The 19,044-nt window shown below is 35.0% G+C and overlaps 1 protein-coding gene across 1 annotated transcript in view; it reads right to left on the reverse strand.

The window, feature by feature from the left end:
* Nucleotides 1-5,261: 5,261 nt before the first annotated feature.
* The window catches only part of LOC112046255 (alkylglycerol monooxygenase), a 33,416-nt gene continuing 19,633 nt past the window's right edge, over nt 5,262-19,044 (reverse strand). Inside the window, exons 3-10 of the mRNA XM_024082848.2 lie at nt 14,196-14,323; nt 12,859-13,010; nt 12,603-12,706; nt 12,070-12,232; nt 9,555-9,706; nt 8,673-8,807; nt 7,551-7,664; nt 5,262-6,771 (exon numbers count right to left, since the gene is read on the reverse strand). Coding sequence (XP_023938616.2) covers nt 6,517-6,771; nt 7,551-7,664; nt 8,673-8,807; nt 9,555-9,706; nt 12,070-12,232; nt 12,603-12,706; nt 12,859-13,010; nt 14,196-14,323 — 1,203 coding nt within the window. The 3' untranslated portion in view covers nt 5,262-6,516. The remainder of the gene's footprint in view (nt 6,772-7,550; nt 7,665-8,672; nt 8,808-9,554; nt 9,707-12,069; nt 12,233-12,602; nt 12,707-12,858; nt 13,011-14,195; nt 14,324-19,044) is intronic.

A 19,044-nucleotide genomic window follows, 5' to 3' on the forward strand; every position in this document is an offset into this window, starting at 1 on the left:
AAGAGTCATTTTTCCAATATATTTTAAGGGTCTTCAAATAATCCCTCCGCTCGTAAAAGGCAATTTTCTATTGAATACAAACTTCGGGTAAAATTGATTAATCATATAATATAATTGAGGCGATATTCTTTTTTTAGCTTCTCTTCTTTTCAATGTTAAAAAATGAAAATGGACTGATAAAATATTAATCTACTTAGTTAGGTAATAAGCCGATTAATAGGATCGTTTCATTTTCATTTTACATAATTATCCTTTAACGGAATAAGTTTGATATTTTCATTTTATTTTTATTTATTTAAACAGAATACCCACAGGTTACAATAAAATATAAAAAAATATTTATATAAGCTGCGGCAATTATTGCAGACCCACTTATGTCAAAGCATGCACTAAGGATAAGGCCTAGTTCGGACTACTCCAGTAATCCAGTCGAGTACAAACGATTTTTGGGCGGTAAATTCAAAAATCGTTGGCACTCGACCAAAACACTAAAGTAGTTCGAACTAGGTACAATAAAATAAAATAATTTATAAGTAATACAGAATTCTAATGTACAAAGAACAATATTATATTAAGATTAAATTATTAGTATTATTTTTTATACTACACAAGTATAAGTAGGTAATAAATAGTATAAAACCAAACTTTAAGTAATTTTACAGCACATAGTACATCTAAATTGCATTGAAGGTAATGATTTTTGTATTTTGTTGAAAAATATAACTTAAAGATCGTAAATAGCTAACATAATATAATATTGCATTATTTTAGTGGGTCTTGATGTCAGCTACCACCCTGTAGAGCAATGATATTAAATACTATCAGATGTGTTACTAGCGCATGACATGATGATTGAGGTTTTCTTAATTGGTCCAGGTCTGGCTGATGGGAGGCTATGGCCGTGGCTAGTTACCACCCTACCGGCAAAGACGTACCGCCAAGCGATTTAGCGTTCTGGTACGATGCCGTGTAGAAACCGAAAGGAGTGTGGATTTTCATACTCCTCCTAACAAGTTAGCCCGCTTCCATCGTAGACAGCATCATCACTTACCATCAGGTGATATTGTAGTCAATGGCTAACCTGTAAAAGAATAAAAAAAAAGTATGTCGTAATATTTGCGGAACACCCTGTACATTGCAGACATAGTGTAATAGATGTGTTATTGAGTTCGTTACAAACTAATGATGTTCAAAAAACCCTCGGTCTCAATAGAAATGTAATAAAGCTAAATGTGCGCCAATGCTAGCATTCTTTACTGAACAAAGACCCAAATTCTTTTCACTAGGTCTATACGACGTGATGGACATGAAGTTATCTGGAATCCATTCAGCTTCTGTAAAGAGGTCCAGCACTGAGAATTATGTGATAAATTGCTTGTGAGACATGAAAAGAAGCTTTATTTACTTCATACACGAATAGACCTTGTAAAAGTCGGTTTTAGGAAAAAATATATGTGAAAGTTGAATGAAAAAAAAGGTTAAAATTCAGATTTACTCTCTCTTCGCACAGGTTTTCACTTTGTATAAAAATATTATAGCCCAGCGTCATAGCCCAGTGGAGAGTCGTGATAGCCCAGTAGATATTACCTCTGCCTCCGATTCCGGAGGGTGTGGGTTCGAATCCGGTCCGGGGCATGCACCTCCAACTTTTTAGTTGTGTGCATTTAAAGAAATTAAATATCACGTGTCTCAAACGGTGAAGGAAAACATCGTGAGGAAACATACCTGAGAATAATCATAATTCTCTGCGTGTGGAAGTCTGCCAATCCGCATTTGGCCAGCGTGGTGGACTATTGGCTTCTCATTCTCGAGGAGACTTGAGCTCAGCAGTGAGCCGAATATGGGTTGATAACATCATAAAAATATTGAACATTTTCAAAATTATTATTATAGGCAACATTTTTTTCTGCCTCGTTGGGCTATTGGTATAGTGGTGTTTATTCGTATTGTATGAAATATTGAAATTTCCTTTTTCCAAGAAGTGCTCGGTAAAAATTAAATATGACTAATATTCCCATTCGCTTCCAACCAGTCGGGAAAGACTGTGTTAGGAGTGGGTACGACAATAGACCAATGGGGCGAGGATCGAACCACCGCCCCTAAGTGATGAGTCCGACCGCTCTTACCGTTGAGCTATTGAGGCTATAAAAAGGCTTTCATTAGATATTAATTCAGCAATGTTTGCAAAGTATTCGCAATATAAAATTAATAAATTTCCTGCGAGCTCTAGGCACACTATACTTTGTTATTTCAAGCATCGTAAAGTTTGTACTTTTAAAATAAAGGCTATAATACAAACCTCCTACATTATGTCCGTTTGATAGCATGTTTTTCATTTAGTCAAGAAGCCGTCAACTGTTTTACCCCTGTTTAATTAAAAGTGATGTCAGAGGAATTAAATTTAATAACATCAAGGCATTATCTTTAATTAAAATTAGTCAAAGGGAAAAGTAGAAATAACATTTGTAATGAATTTACAAAGGAACACTCCAGGAATGCCATTAATATCACGGAATTCGTTTATTAATGAAAATAATCTTATTTACAAGTAGGTAAATGAGATAGGTTTTGATCTCTCGGTATGTAAAAAGATGCCAGAATATTCCGGTATCCATTTCAAGAGATTAAGTCAGTTTGGGAATTCAGAAATCTATGCTCAAGTCAGGTTTAGGATAGATTTGAGTTTTTTACTCTATAATAATACTAGCGGACGCCCGCGACTCCGTCCGCGTGGAAATCAATGAAAAATTCTTGAATCACATTCTATTTCGTATTTTTATATGATTTATAAACAAATTTTTAAAAGTGTAACTCTAAAAATAAAGGACTTTCCATACAAACTTTCAACCCCTATTTCAACACCTTCTATTTTTATTTTAGGGTCAAAAAGTACCCAATATTTTACTATTATTATACCAAAATTCGTCTTGATCGGTTCATCCGTTTAGCCGTGAAAAGGTAATAAACAGACAGACAGGCAGATAGATATAGATAATATTAGTATAGATTTATATATTTTTTTAATACTCCATTGAAGACATCCAGTCAAGGAAGGACATAGGCCTCTTGCATGGAAGTCCATGCAAGAGGCCTATGTCCAGCCGTGGACTTTATCTGCTGTTAATGATAATGATGATCATACTTGTACTTTAAGTACTGTTAAAAAAATGTAAATAGGTAAAACATTAGAGAATGTCAAAGCGATTACTATTATAAAAGGTTCGTTTAGCAAAGCGATTACTAGTCTAAGTAAGCGTGGTTTCAATTTTAAGTTTTCCATTTTCGGGTGTTATTTTCCTTTTTACTTACATCGAGCCACGTTATTTTCATTTGTTGTATGATATGGAGTAAAGCTCTGGTATTTAGAGGTTAATATGTACTCTGATTTTTCTCTCTAACTAAGCAAAAAACCTTTACTAGAGGTAGGTAATTATACCGAGAAATGTCACGCAAAATGGACATTACAGAGGACCCTAATTGTAGGGCCTGTAATGTCACAAAGTTCATGAAACTTGTTATGAGAAGTATATGTATGTAAGTACATTTATTTATGTAGAAATATTTAAATCGAGAGCCATGATAGCCCAGTAGAAATGACCTCTGCCTCCGATTTCGGAGGGAGTAGGTTCGGATCCGGTCCGGGGCATGCACCTCCAACTTTTCAATTATGTGCATTTTAAGAAATTTAATATCATGTGTCTTCAACGGTGAAGGAAAAACATTGTGAGAAAACCTTCATATCGTACCTTCAATTTAATTGACGTTAAAGTTTTCTTTTCTTCTTCCATCTAATAATGTCAAAGTTTTCTCACTACTCTATTAAGAGTTTTATTAGGTACCTAAATCAACAACACAACAATTTTGTCGCCCATTGTACGCACAGGTCTAATATCCAATTTATTTGAGGTGTCTAGTTGACTGTCCGATTTTTTTGTGTGATCCAATCTGCCAACAGCTCTGTCAGATGTCCGGTTTCCGGCAAATCTTCCGGTCCGGCGTAGTAGGCATATCAGTAACAAAAGCCGCTTTTGCGCACAACGTCAGATGCACACCAGCAGTTCCGGCAATACGATATCGCATCACCATCCGACATAGCAACGCGTCATGATGCGATATCGGATCGTGACGGTAGTGTCGGTCTCTTGGCCCTAACCCCGTTCTAAATATAAAAGACGTAGATACTTAAATTGCTCACATAATTTAAGTGAGCCCGGAGCGTCGAAGGCTCCACAATTGTAATAACAAAGCCTTTGCGACGCGCAGAGAGGAAATCTAATTCCTAAGGAGCCTGCGGTTTTGGGTTATTATAATGTGATGCCACAGACTAAAGCATAACAGTTAGACGGCAGTTAAATTTTACCGTTATTGTTACGATAACGTCGTTATTTCGTAGTTGATGTGGAAATAGCGTATTTTGTTTAGATTTGTTTTGTGAATGGGTTTACTTTAGCTAATATTGATATGTAAAATTTTCAAATTTAATATCTAATATATTTAAACGAACAATTGTTGTATATACGTAGATTTAATTTTATATTTTAAAATTATCGGAAATGAGTCAGAAATTTACTCTAGATTCAATCAATAAATATTAAGATAAAAAAGAAAATCTGTTAGGTAGGTAGTCATTGTAACGCGACATGCGATACAAGTCAAACATATTTTTCAAAAACGTCATCTCGTGTATCTTCGAGATACCTACCCATTGCGTAAGGTTTTAAAGGAATCCTAATGTATATAAATACATGAAGTATTATTTAGCATTATAGTTTTAAGCATCAGTAAATACTGATACCTTAAACATTTGTTTATAAAATTAATTTCAACAAAAATTAAAGCCTTTTTGTTTTTTTTTCCTGTAGGGGGAAAATCCTCATGGACACCCGTTTGGGTAGTGCCGGACTCCTACCGGCTAAAAACCCCTCCTACCTTCAGAACGCTGGTGTACCTGCCATTCGGCCTGCCACCAACGTCGCAGTCTTTTCTCACTTTCCGAGTATCTTTTCATCTTTCTCCTTTATTTTCATTATGCTTTCCAGAAAACTTCTTATAAGGTCCCAGTTCTCACTTGATTCCAGCATTATATTAATTAAGTTTTCTACAGTGATTTCTCGGACCTAGCTCCTTTTTTACTTCATCTCTTTCTATTTTGAAACGTGGACAGCAAAATATGGTATGTCGTTGTCGTTTTTGTAAAAATTATAGCCTAGATGTTGAAAAGTTAGACGCTCAATTTTCAACATGAAGAAATGAAACTAAAATTAAATCGACTAGTCATTTATTTTATTGTTCTTATTGAGCTTAATAACTATTATTATTTTCATTGATACGTTTACAACTATGTACACTTTTGGCAGTATATTTATAAAAATACAAAATTACAAAACGGAAAACAGCAAAACAATTATACACTAAAATCCCCTTAAAATTACATAACATTTGGCACTTGCGATAAATATTATGATTACTTATTAATTACTACTGGCTTAATTATTAATTAATTATTACAAAGGCACATACCAGACTTTGCCTTACTATTCTTATTTATAATTATCAAAAGAAAATTACATCTTAAATTTCGATTTTAAAAGTATAAAACCATAAAAAAACAACACAATAAACATTCAAAAAACAAACACTACTGTAGTATGTAGAAATACCAAACAATTATTTTAGTATCAAATATTGATTTTTTTTTCAGCCAGCAGACTTACTGGTAATAAATTTACATGTGGCTAAAAACATATGCCAACAAAAATGTGGAGTAGCGTGACAGAGAGTGACGATATCACTTAAATACATTATCCTGATCGACACTGCTTCAACCGCTGCGCTGTGACATTGCTCAGTATTTTTATGAATTTGAAAATTGTTTTTACAAAGGTATGATTATATCGCTGTACAATGTTTTATCGCAATAGTTTAAATTTAAATCTAGTTATACATTCAAATCAGCACATAACAAATACAAAAAAAACATTAGCTTTCATGCATAAAATAACTTTGGTCATACAACTTTTTACTTTTAAGCCTTATTTACATGGAGAAAGTTTAACTTGTTTCCTTTACATTATGTCTCTTTTTTTTACGCGAGAGTGTTACCCTATTGTTTTTATATTATTTTATAATAAAATATAAGATTTAAAATCCCTAATATTACTAATATAACCTTTTCACGATTTAGTAAAAAAAATATAATATATTTTGAATATAACAAAACTAAATATATTAATAGTATAAGTTACATAAAGTATAAAGTTGCGTATTTTGTGAGATTTTTCTCAGACTAGGTATATTTAGAATTCACCATCACCGTAGCAAACTTTTAAAAATTAAGCAATGTATAGACACCTTAAAATTACAACTTAATAGCCAATTGGGATAAGGAAAATAAGTTTCAGTTATTTCAAATTTGGAATAGGAAACTTTGTGTTGGAGTTCAAATAAATTCTTTAACTTGACTTGTTTGTTGGCTTCGAACTCTCTCCATATAAATGTGGCTTTATAAAATCTTATCTAATCAACCTTTTTCTTGATTTCCAGCAGCTTCAATGTATGCAAGCACCAGTACATAGCGGATATTACGTAGAACATCTGCAGAGCTGTCAAAGCGGGGCTGGTTGCTATACTCCTCGTGAGGAAGGCCAGCGCTGAACACCTCAGGACCTCCAGTATTGGGGCGTACTTCGAGTTGTCGAGCAACATGCCAATAATGGTCAGAGAAGCCATCACATAGAATACGAAGATGATCACTGATATTGGTGTCATACCCTGTAGAAAAAAAACAAACTTTAAAACACATTTTTTTGCGGTATAATCTGATCATAAGTGACGATTAAGATATCATCATCATCACTATCAGCTGATGGACGTCCACAGCTTGGCCTTTTTTATGGACTTTCAAACACCACGGTCTGAACCAGCCATCATCCAGCGGCTCCCTGTGACCAGCTTGATGTCGTTAGTCCACCTGGTGGGGTGATCGACCAATACTGCGCTTTTCGGTTGAGTTCGTCATTCCAGCACCTTAGGAACCCAACGTCTATTGGCTCATCGAACTAAGTACCCAACCCATTGCTACTTTAGCTTCGCGACACTGCTATGTCAGTGACTTTGGTTCTTCTTCGGATCTCTTCATTTCTGACTTTATCCTAAGTTTTCTCAGACTAAGGAAATCATATTCACATATGTAAAACCTTCTTGAACTTAGGAACCTTCCAATTATAAAATAAAGAAAGGAAATCCCAATGACGTCAAAGAGTTAACAATCTCAGTATTTAGTTCACCAGCTGGCCTATTCACTAATTTTGTCTTTATTAACCACCTATTTAAATAAACATCAAATCAAGTGACAAATTTCAACTACCTTTATTGTATGATATCCACGAAGTTTTGTCAGTCAGTCAGGCACCGGATGACATTTGTTACTTTTAATCTCAATTTCGTATAATGTCAACTAACATACATCAAAGTTAGTGAATTCACCTGCTGAGAACGTAAGCCCTTCGACGATGAATATTAATTATATTAAGGAGGTTTAATTAACTTACCATATACCTGGAAGCCAGCTCGAAGAAGCCGTACAAAACTACAGCGTAATGCAAAACTATGTATGTGTTGCACCACGCTGGCAGGAATATGTCGTATTTGGGACGGTTTTCCACCTTTAAACAAAAATTATTAATTTAAAAAAAAAGTTATTTTTTTTTTCTTATAAACCAATGCTTATATTACAGGTATACATACATACATTCTACGGTAAATGTTACAGTATTTCCAAGAGTCCAAAGAACGTGTTACATACAAAGTAAGCATTATAATAGAACTTGGTTTAGTTTAGTTTAGTTTAGTTTAGTTTAGTCTCGCTCGCGCTCTTAATTTTATTCTTATCCTCACTTCATATTTTGCATGTTAGAATTGTAAGATTTATATTAAATTAAATCAAATAATTGTATTATTTGATTTAATTTAAAATTATTGTTCTATAATTATTATAATACTATAGTTAAGGAAGAGCGGGGCCTTTTGACACAGGTCTAGTACTTAATAGAAGGTCCCAGCCCAATCAGCTATGTAAACTTGGTAAAACAATAATTTTTTAACCGACTTCCAAAAAGGAGGAGGTTCTACGTTCGGCTGTATGTATGTTTTATTTTTCCCATTTCATTTCAATTTATGTAATAAAGTGCAACATTCAGCATATTTGAAAAAATATTCATTTATTTTACTATCTATATTATATGATGAGTATAAAGATTTGTCCTAAACATAACAAGGGGAAAATTTTAATCACGTGATTTGCAATGCAGATTGCTTTGTAACAGACGCGCGGTTTTACCTGCGTGAGAATATAATATAGCCTATAGCACTCTGGGATAGTGTAGCTTCCCAGCAGTGAAAGAAATTTTCAAATCGGTGTATTAGTTTCAGAGCCTATTCAATGCAAATAAAAAAACTAACATCAAATATTTCCTCTTTATAATATTAGTAAAGATATAAGTCGATTATTATTACTTCGATGGTCTAGTAGTCAGCCTTTGTGGCTTTGGATCACAAGGTCCTGTGTTCGCTTTGTAGTGAGGTGGGTCTAAGTTCCATATTTAGTCTGGCCTTGTAGTGAGCTGTTAAAACAGGCTGAGAATGATGATAGGCTGATTAGCAATGAAACTCACTTCCACCTTCATGTCCTCATCACCAAGTCGTGGAGTGCCAGGCTCCCAGCTGGGTCCCCACACGATCGCCTTGAGCTTGTCACTCCAGGTCTCCAGGCGACGGAACTTCTGGATCACGTATCGGGTGTAGAACATCTAGAATAAAATCCTTATTTAATAAATATTATACGAGTTGCGAAGCTGAAGTGGCAATGGGCGGGGCACATAGTTCGAAGAGCGGATGGACGTTGGGGTCCCAAAGTGCTGGAATGGCGACCCCGCACTAGTAAGCGCAGTGTTGGCCGACCCCCCACCAGGTTGACTGACGTCGTCAAGCGAGTCGCAGGGATTCGCTGGATGCAAATGGCTCAGTATCGTGATGTTTGGAAATCAATACAAAAGGGCTATGTCCTGCAGTATACGTCCATCGGCTGATATGATGATGATGATGATGAATAAATATTATCACCATTATTATACGGTTAAATGGCCAGAGTCAGGGAAAAAATTGGAACATGGTTCGATCTACGACTGCTGAACTAATATATTTTTTCATGACAAAGGCTTTTCGCTTGGTTCGAGTGTAAGGGAATTTTTGTCATGTTTTTTTACTGTCTGTCTATTATATATTGGACAAATTTTTGGCTATTATCAACTGGTTGGGGTAATAAAAAAACGTAATAGTTGGTACTGAAAACCTATAAAATAGGCTAAGCCCTTTTTAAAAAATCCTTTCATTTCAAAAAAGGAGTTTCTCGATTCGACGCGTACCAATGATATATTTTTTACATATGTTCACTATGATTAAATACTATTTATTTTGTCTGTAAAATACTATTCGCATCGCAATATATTTTTGTTCAACAGTTTAAAAAAGGTTACAAGTCAGAAAAAAAGATTTACCTGCAGGTAAGCTGGGTTGAAAGAAGGCTGGTTGTATATGAGACCGTACACGATCTCAATCTTGTCTGTCTCCGGTCTGAAGGTGCCGAAGAGACGGTCCCAGATGATGAGGACCCCCCCGTAGTTGACATCCAAGCAGTATTTGTTGCTGCCTGTAAGAAAAACCAATTTAAGTTTTACCCAAATACATTCTAAATAGTATGCTTTCAAAAATTCTTTCACCAATGGAAACATATATTGTCAACGAGAAACGTAGGCTATATTTTATTACCAAAGAGCAGGATAACGGAAACTACGTGGGTGAAACCGTGGGACTTCCGCTAGTATTGTTAAGGTAAAAGTTTGTGTTTAAGTTTAATATTTATTATATGCAATCAATCGATTTGGCTGAAATTGGGAGACATTATTATACACATATTTTCACTTTATATGACATATAGTATGCGTTTTGTAACTTGATATAGCCCATGGCTGCTGCAGGTTTTTAAAATTCAAATTACACTCGGAACGAACCGAGCCAAAAATAAATAAAAAAGTTCAGGCTGACGATTCAAGCAGTATACCAGCGATGCTGTATGAACACTGAACTGAACTGTTTTCTGAATTAGAATTGAAAGAAGAGGAACATAATGTAGCTTTGTACATTATATCTATGACGACAGAAAAAAAAATAGAGTTAGGTACTCGTCGTCGTCGTTAATAACCCATATTCGGCTCACTGCTGAGCTCGAGTCTCTTCTCAGAATAAAAGGGGTTAGGCCAATAGTCCACCACGCTGACCCAATGCGGATTGGCCGACTTCACACACGCAGAGAATTGAGAAAATTCTCTGGTATGCTGGTTTCCTCACGATGTTTTCCTTTACCGTTTAAGACAGAAGTGATATTAAATTTCTTAGTTAGGTACTGCCCGTGGGCTGTGAAAAACCGGGACAAATGCCTAGTTATTCAATAAAAATTCAAATAAGCATGGAGCGAAACTTTTGCAAAATGCCTACCACTCCACTCCATTTCCAGTCACAAGTATAATAACATATTTCATAGAATAATATGAAGTCGAGTTATGTCTTTGACTTTCGAGAGATTTTTCTTAGTATTCGTAGACTAGTATTCATTCCCTTTATCTAAACTCCGGTGTTTACTTATTCTCTTTGTATTTATTCTTTGAACGTAACTAAGTAGGTACCGAGGTTGGAATATATTTCTCTTTGATTTATTATGCGCGTATTATATTGTTTTCGACATGTTTTCTTGCTCTTAAGGGATGGATTTTATTGTAAGTAGATAGAAGATTAAATCCTCAGTCTATTTTAGGCCTATGCGGGGCCCAAGCCTCTTAGAAGTTGCGCGGCATGGTACGAGTACTTAGCAGACCAACCCGCGACTGTATTTTTGCACTCCTATCATAATGAGTAGTTATTAAAATCCAGCCGCTCAGAGATTGCGTTTTTGACACCTGTCAATGTCATTGTCAATGAGATATACAGGGTGATTCGGTCTTTAGTGCGGATATTTTTTTTCGTGGTTCTGTATCATTAATAGAATATAAATCTACAAACAGTTCGATACATTTTATGTATTTTTTTTTTAAATTTATGTCTCTAAAATAACAAAATAATGTACATATTATTACTAAACAAGATATATTCAGCTTAAAAGTGATCTGGTGACGTCCTTTAGGTATCAAACGAAAATAAAATAAACGCACAATAGGGTGACCCTAAAATTCTGTTCAAAAGTAAATAACTTTAGCTAACGATAATTTTGTTATTTTTGAGTTAAAAAAAAAAAGAAAAAATACGTGATCATTAAATTTTGTTTATGTACAAAATATAAAAATATCCGCACTAAAAAAATTTTCTTCCTGTATAAATACTATACTATACTATATTAACCTTAATAACGAGTAAAAACCTTAATAACATTAAAAATTTAATAATTATGCCAACTGCAATAAACGTATTAATTTTGAGCTAAAACTATTAACAATTTTATTAATTAATAAAATAAAGGATATTGACAGGTGTCAGAAACTCAATCTCTGAGCGGCCTGACTTTAAGAAGATATGACAAAAATAAAAAAATAATCTTGATTATATAATGATTTATTTATTTTGCTATCATCCGCGAAAATTCGGCGAACCCATGCGACAACGTCACCCAGGTCCGACAAAATCTCCACGTACGTTTCACCCCAACGTTTCAACGTTGGGGTGAAACGTACGTAGAGAGTATTTTGTCAACCCAACGTTTCAACGTTGGGGTGAAACGTACGTAGAGAGTATTTTGTCGGACCTGGGTGACGTTGTCGCATGGGTTCGCCGAATTTTCGTGGATGATAGCAAAATAAATAAATCATTATATAATCATGATGAACTTCCGCAAAGTAACGCCTGCTTCTATCCAATATTTAAAATAATCTTGATTACGAAACAGGGGTACTTATTCAGTGAGAAAATGATGATGAAAACTGATAGTGACCTTCAGTAATGGAGAATGGAGAAGTTGTTACTCACCATGATGGACTCTATGGTGGCTGGGAGTGTTGAGGATGTACTCCAGAGGCCCGAGGCTCTTGATGGCCTCCGTGTGGATCCAGAACATGTAGAGGTAGCTGAACTGGTGGTGCATCACGAACTGCGCCGGTGGTATCGCCAACGCCAGTGGTAGGTAGAATATCTGTGGGAAGGAGATCAATTAATAGATACTACTAATATTTTAATATGATATATATAATAGGGTGTGGGTTTGAATCCTTGATTAGAGCTCAGCAGTGAGCCGAATATGGGTTGATAACTAACGAAAGAATATTTTAAATGCACAAGTTTATATATTTTACATTTTAATAGCAGCCACCTGCGACTTTACTCGGGTGGAATTCAAATTATTTCGGGATATATTTTTTTTACTTTTTTTTTTTAATTAAGCCTTTGCAGTAGTTTGATTTATTTTAAGTTTAGCCATATCCCTATCACATGTTTAAATAATAATAATCGCAGCAGACCACAACAAATACATCATCTTAATAAGAAGTAAAATATGAACTTACAAATCCACACCAGCCTTGGAGAACTGACTGCCTGATGCCTACACCCATGTTGAAGTCTTCCGAAGTGTGGTGGACTTGGTGTTGAGCCCATAGGATGTGGACCTCTGTTAAAGAAAACTGGACTTTAGATAATCTTTAGGTATATATGTAACATATAGTATAACATATAGTATGTTATTAATACTAAATGTTATTAATATGGAATTTAGGGATGTAACAGGTCGACAAGAAAAAAATAAAAAAATGTAAATCTCACCATGGCAGGCTCTATGCATCCAGTAGTAACAGAAGTCGACCCCCAAAGCCGCGGCGTACCAGGTCATGGTGTTATTCCACGGCAGGTCGACTATCCTGAAGTTGCAGTATATCCAGGTGTAGAGATACGACTCAGCGCCGCGCCAGAGCAGCCTGCGAAAGTTTGAGCGATGCAAATTACCTCGGCTTTGAAAGCTATTCTGAATTCCGACGGGCTTTTGGCGGTTAATCTGTTTATTCGATGCCGTAATGACTAAACCGCAGACATGGCCTTAACTATCTTCTATATTTTTAGTAAAAATACCGAATTTGATCGATTATTAAAAACAAAGGGTACTTGGATAATTTTTAAAATAGATATGGGACAAGAATTTGCATAATTATCGCCTGCCTGTCTCTTAGATCATATATATCATTTAATAAGTATACGTATAATGTCAAGTCTGTTTATTCTGAGTATGATGGTGACTCTATAAATGATGATGATAATTGAAAAATTCAAATTAAGGAAAATTAGATGGCGTTTGCTATTTCTTTTTTTAATTCTTATTTATGATTGTAACCGTAGATCTTAACTGACATTGAAAAAATGTCAATGCTGTGTAAATATGTACAAATAATAATGCTTATGATATTTGAACCTTAAATAGATATCAATGATTGTCTAACACAGAACGTAAAGCACTTATGCTACGCTAGGTCGGTAATATGCTTTTTTTTTATACTTGCAACGCAAGCCTAATTTCGCTCATTAACGAAAAATAAAATTGCAGAAAATATAAATATAAATGTTTTGTAAAGGTAAAATGTTAACCTTATTTTTCGTAAAGCAATATATCCAGGTTACCATTAGTAACTGGACGTCGCTTAGACAGGAAAAGCTCTTTCCGTTCGCCTTTTCCTTCTACTGCGCGGCCATTTTCCATTTTTTATTTATAACTTTCTTCAGAAGAAAGAATTACAAATTATTTTTTTTTAAAGTCTTGTAACTTACGATTATTATCTACATGAATAATGTAATCGTAATACAAATATTTCAATACTTTTTTATGAAAATGTAATTGCGTAAGTATTATTTACAAAACGTTATCTTTTTCTATGTTTGTTTGTGTGTTTATTCAAGTATCACTTATATACTAATGTACCGATACTGGTAAGATTTTCTCAAAAAGAGATTCGTATTTTTGTATGAGGATTTCCTGCATACGTAAAAAGATTCAGATGTTATTATACTGCAAAGAGACGTGAGAAAAAAAGTTATCTGAAGATACCTAACTAGATTTTAAGCATTCTCAGATAATACCATGTCAAAGAGGTCATAAGATCGCCGATCCTTACCTGCCACATTCCTGGAATATTCCATGGGATATGCTTGTAATTCCATCGTTGAGTCGGATGCCTTTCTTGCCTTCCAACCTCAGGACTATGTGCTCGATGATCATGAATATTAAGAAGTACGGGTACGACTGCGGACAAAAGAGAAATTTGCATGAATAAATGCATTTTAGAATTCGTTTAATCTTGCATGAATGTTTAATGAATGCATTTTAGAAATTTGAAATTCTCTTTTTTTCTTTTGATCTTTGCATTATTAGAATTAAATCGATAGTTTCTTACTTTTAGTTTCTTGAATACTTCAAAATATGATTAACAATATTTTTAGAATTTAAACTATCATGAGTATTATTCATACTAATTAATTATGAAACACGACTAAAACTTGCTCGAGTTGTAAGAACCAGCTCATGTCTATGGGCCCCGTATGAGTTCGAATCTATTCGGACATACTCCGACGTTGTATCATGTGAGTTTTAGCCGTCTTCATAATCAATTAATAATAACAATATTTTTATTGAAATTTTCTTAAACAACTATTCGAACCGATCGATAAATGCTTAATGTATCGTATTAAACGTCATTATTAATTTATGCTGCAGTCTTTTAATTTAATGATTTATCCCAGCGCTGGACTGCATTAACACCTGATGGAAGGCAATGATACAGTCTACGATGAAACGCGCATGACCTAAAGGTACCTATATTGTAGGTGGTTGGGATAACGGTAGGTAGCTGGAAGGGCATTCCATAACTTTGTACAAGGAGCGAGGAACTTAACTGGAGTGGAGTCCGAAACTTTCTTCCGATGTCTATGAGTCCTGGTAAATTAAATTTAGGGATTGTTTATAAGGAGATGTATTCATAGTAGGAATTTTCTAGAAAAGCGCGCCTCTCACCATCATGATTACCTACTACAGGTAGAAGGTGACTACCTCGTACAAAAATATGGACCGCCGTCTGTGTTGACACGTACAATTTGAGCACCTTCAAGGCAAGATTGAATAGGCATCTTCTAGGCAAGCGCGTTTCATCTTAGAGCTCATCATTGCTTACCATCAGGCATATTGTAGTCAAGCGCAACATAAAAAACCTTAGTTGGATAAAAAAATAAAAAGATAAAAAAATGTGAACCGTCACGGGACGCCTGGTAGATGTGAAACATCGACATAATTTTGTAAAAGTAATATGCAGAAAAGAACAGTGGGAGAGAATCGCACAGTCGATTGCGCATGGCGACGCGTCGCTACACCGTACACACTACTGCATATAGACTGCATATACCATCATATAGGTTGGCGACGCGTCGCCACGTCAGAAATTGGTTTTACGTGCGGCTATAGATGTTTCAAATCAATATTTATGTAAATAAAACCAATTGCTTTATACATTTGTGTCACTTCAAAGTGTGATTAATGTGGTTAGACAACGTAAAGTATCAATTGGTTGTAATAAGCATCAAGTTACGTTTTGTGTAATGTGGGCACACGACCGCAGTAATATGACACATAAGTAATAATATCATATCAGAACAATACTTTGTTTTGTCGTCAAGTCAATTTAAACACTTAACTATAGAGATTGAGAACTACTCGATCGATTTAAAACATTATTACCAATAGAAAGATCTTAGCAGAGTACCACAGGCTATATTTTATCTCCAGGGAAACTGCTAGTGTTTTTATAAAAGCTAAAGATTCCTAAAATAGGTAAGTGATCGTTATCAACCCATATTCGGCTCACTGCTGAGCTCGAGTCTCCTCTCAGAATGAGAGGGGTTAGGCCAATGTCCACCACGCTGGTGGCAATGCGGATTGGCAGACTTCACACACGCAGAGAATTAAGAAAATTTTCTGGTATGCAGGTTTAGCAACCTATACCCCCCGGAATCAGAGGCAGAGGTCATATCCACTGGGCTAACACGGCTCCTAAATACATGTAAATAGGTAAGTATGACAGATTAAATAGAGATTGGATCTTGGTAGCTTTAGGAGGTAACACTATCTCCTTTTAATTCTTCATTAAATCTTCATTAGAATTATTGTTTTGCATGGGTAATTCTCTAAAATATTCAATGTACCTACTAATTAATTAATCACTGTACAAATAATTAATATGTTTGAATTGGTTATTGAAAATTACAATATTAGGTGTTTTTTTATAATGACATTGCAAGCTGTAAGGCTGAATTTGATGTTTTTTTCAATAAGATCTGACTGTAACCTGAATTCGCAATAAATAAATTTTGATTGATTGATTTAAGGGTCCGTATCCACACATATAAAAACAGAATCCTTTCTTTATTTTTACGTGTATGATATACGAGTATGTTTAAATGTTTAAAAAGTTTAAAATAGACTCTGTAACTATTCAAATGAGTCAATTTAAAACAAGTCATTTACTCTCTGACCTAGAGAAAATCACAGAAAATCGCTTCATAAAAATAACTGCCACATGTAGCCATTTATTATGCAAATTATAATGAGACTTTTCTGATCAAATCGTATTAATCTAACAGTATATTGCAATGGTACCACCAGGTGATATCGCAGACAAGTTTACCTACTAAGTATCAGGTATAGGAAATATTGAATATATAGGTACATAGTACGATCTAGAGATTGATGTGATATCAGATAATGAGGTCCTGGGTTCGAATCTTTAGTCCGGCTGTATTGTAGATATTAAGTTTTTCTTTCTTCTAATAAATTTACAGTTAAATTTTCAGCCCGGAGTTGGGAAGTTATTAGTGTTTGCGAGAGCACGTTAATCTGATAGTAGAGGTTGATGAAGGAACATTGTCAACCTAAGCCCGCCAACCTGCATTGGAGCAGCGTGGTGGGTCTAAGCTCCATTATCATTATCAACCCATCTTCAGCTCACTGCTGAGCTCGAGTCTCCTCTCAAAATGAGAGGGGTTAGGCCAATAGTCCACCACGCTGGCCCAATGCGGATTGGCAGACTTCACACATGCAGAGAATTAAGAAAATTCTCTGGTATGCAGGTTTCCTCACGATGATTTCCTTCACCGTTTGAGACACGTGATATTTAATTTCTTAAAATGCACACAACTGAAAAGTTGGAGGTGCATGCCCCGGACCGGATTCGAACTCACATCCTCCGGAATCGAAGGCAGAGGTCACATCCACTGGGCTATCACGGCTTCATATCCCCTCTCATATATGGATAATGATGACAATGACAATGATACATAAATCTTCTATGAGCTACAAGTATTTATACATAGTATGATATGTAAACACTCGTGTTGTTCAAAAATAATTTGGCATATTCCCAACGGGCTAAAATGAAATTGTTACGATAAACACATCTTTGTTTATATCGTTGGTTATATTCAGATTTAATACTTAATGGTAGACTATTGGAACCCCTCTCAATCTGAGAGGAGACTCGAGCTCAGAAGTCAGCCGAATACAGATTGATAACGAATGTTAACGAATGTTAGTTACTATATTATAAGTGCGTACTTTGACACGTACATGAGAGTCGTGATAGCCCAGTGGATATGACCTCTGCCTCCGATTCCGGAGGGTGTGGGTTCGAATCCGGTACGGGGCATGCACCTCCAACTTTTCAGTTGTGTGCATTTTAAGAAATTAAATATCACGTGTCTCAAACGGTGAAGGAAAACATCGTGAGGAAACCTGCATACCATAGAATTTCTTAATTCTCTGCGTGTGTGAAGTCTGCCAATCCGCATTGGGCCAGCGTGGTGGACTATTGGCCTAACCCCTCTCATTCTGAGAGGAGACTCGAGCTCAGCAGTGAGCCGCATATGGGTTGATAACGTAAGTGCGTACTTTAAAGTTCTAAAAAATTAAATAAAAACACTGAGTAAAACTGGGTCATTCAGATATTGTTTAGACGCAATACAACTCACATTGTTTACACTAAATGCAAATTAGATTCACGTCACACCAAAAAAGTATCTAACAGGAAAACTCTAATATGCACAAATAAACTTTTTCTATACCATGACCTTCTATAAAAAATGATAAATAATTTAAAGATAAAATCTACGAGACTGCGTCTCAGTTTTAGGTAGCAAACAAAATATAACAATATTTGCTTACTAATGCAAAAAACTAGAATCTAAAACGTATTTTTTGTCACTGAGTAGTCCGTTTTTTGCATGTTTTTGTCATTAAATCAAGACAGATATTGTCCATTAATTAGTTCCGATTTTTTCAAATTTTTATTGTAAGGAACAAATAATCGCCGAGTCATCATGATAAGTCATTGACGAAATGTCGTTTATTTAATAAAAAAAAAATCGCAATTTGAAAATGTCATACAAAAAAAATCGATCGCAAAAAACCGCCGAGTCATCATGACAAGTCAGTGACAAAATGTCTTTCATTTAATAAAAAAATAAATCGCAATTTGAAAAGGTCATACAAAAAAATCGATTGATAATATCTGCGCAGTCATATAGGTTTAACAAAAAACATGTTTTAATACTAAATAAGTTAAATGAGGTGACACGCTACAAAATAAAATTCAAATTGATTTATTTCAAGGAGGCTTACATTAGATGCTTTTAGAAAGCGAAAAGTCAAGCCTGCCTGGTTGCAATTATAAGTCGTAAAGTAACCCGAACTAAACTAACTTGTCTAACCCGGAAAACAGCCAGTATTAGCCTTTTGCCACCTCTTGCCAGCATTCCAAGTGGAATTTTATAGTATTTAGGTATAAGGTACAGGAACAGTTAGGTAAATTGTTGAATATGTAAATATTCTGGCTAGGTAAGTTTAGGTATTTAGGTTTATTTGTTCGGCTAGGTAAATAGGTAGGTATAGGTAGCTACTAGTTATAGGTTGAAAGCTCACGT

Source organism: Bicyclus anynana, chromosome 12, assembly GCF_947172395.1.
Source record: "Bicyclus anynana chromosome 12, ilBicAnyn1.1, whole genome shotgun sequence".
NCBI classification, from domain to species: domain Eukaryota; kingdom Metazoa; phylum Arthropoda; class Insecta; order Lepidoptera; family Nymphalidae; genus Bicyclus; species Bicyclus anynana.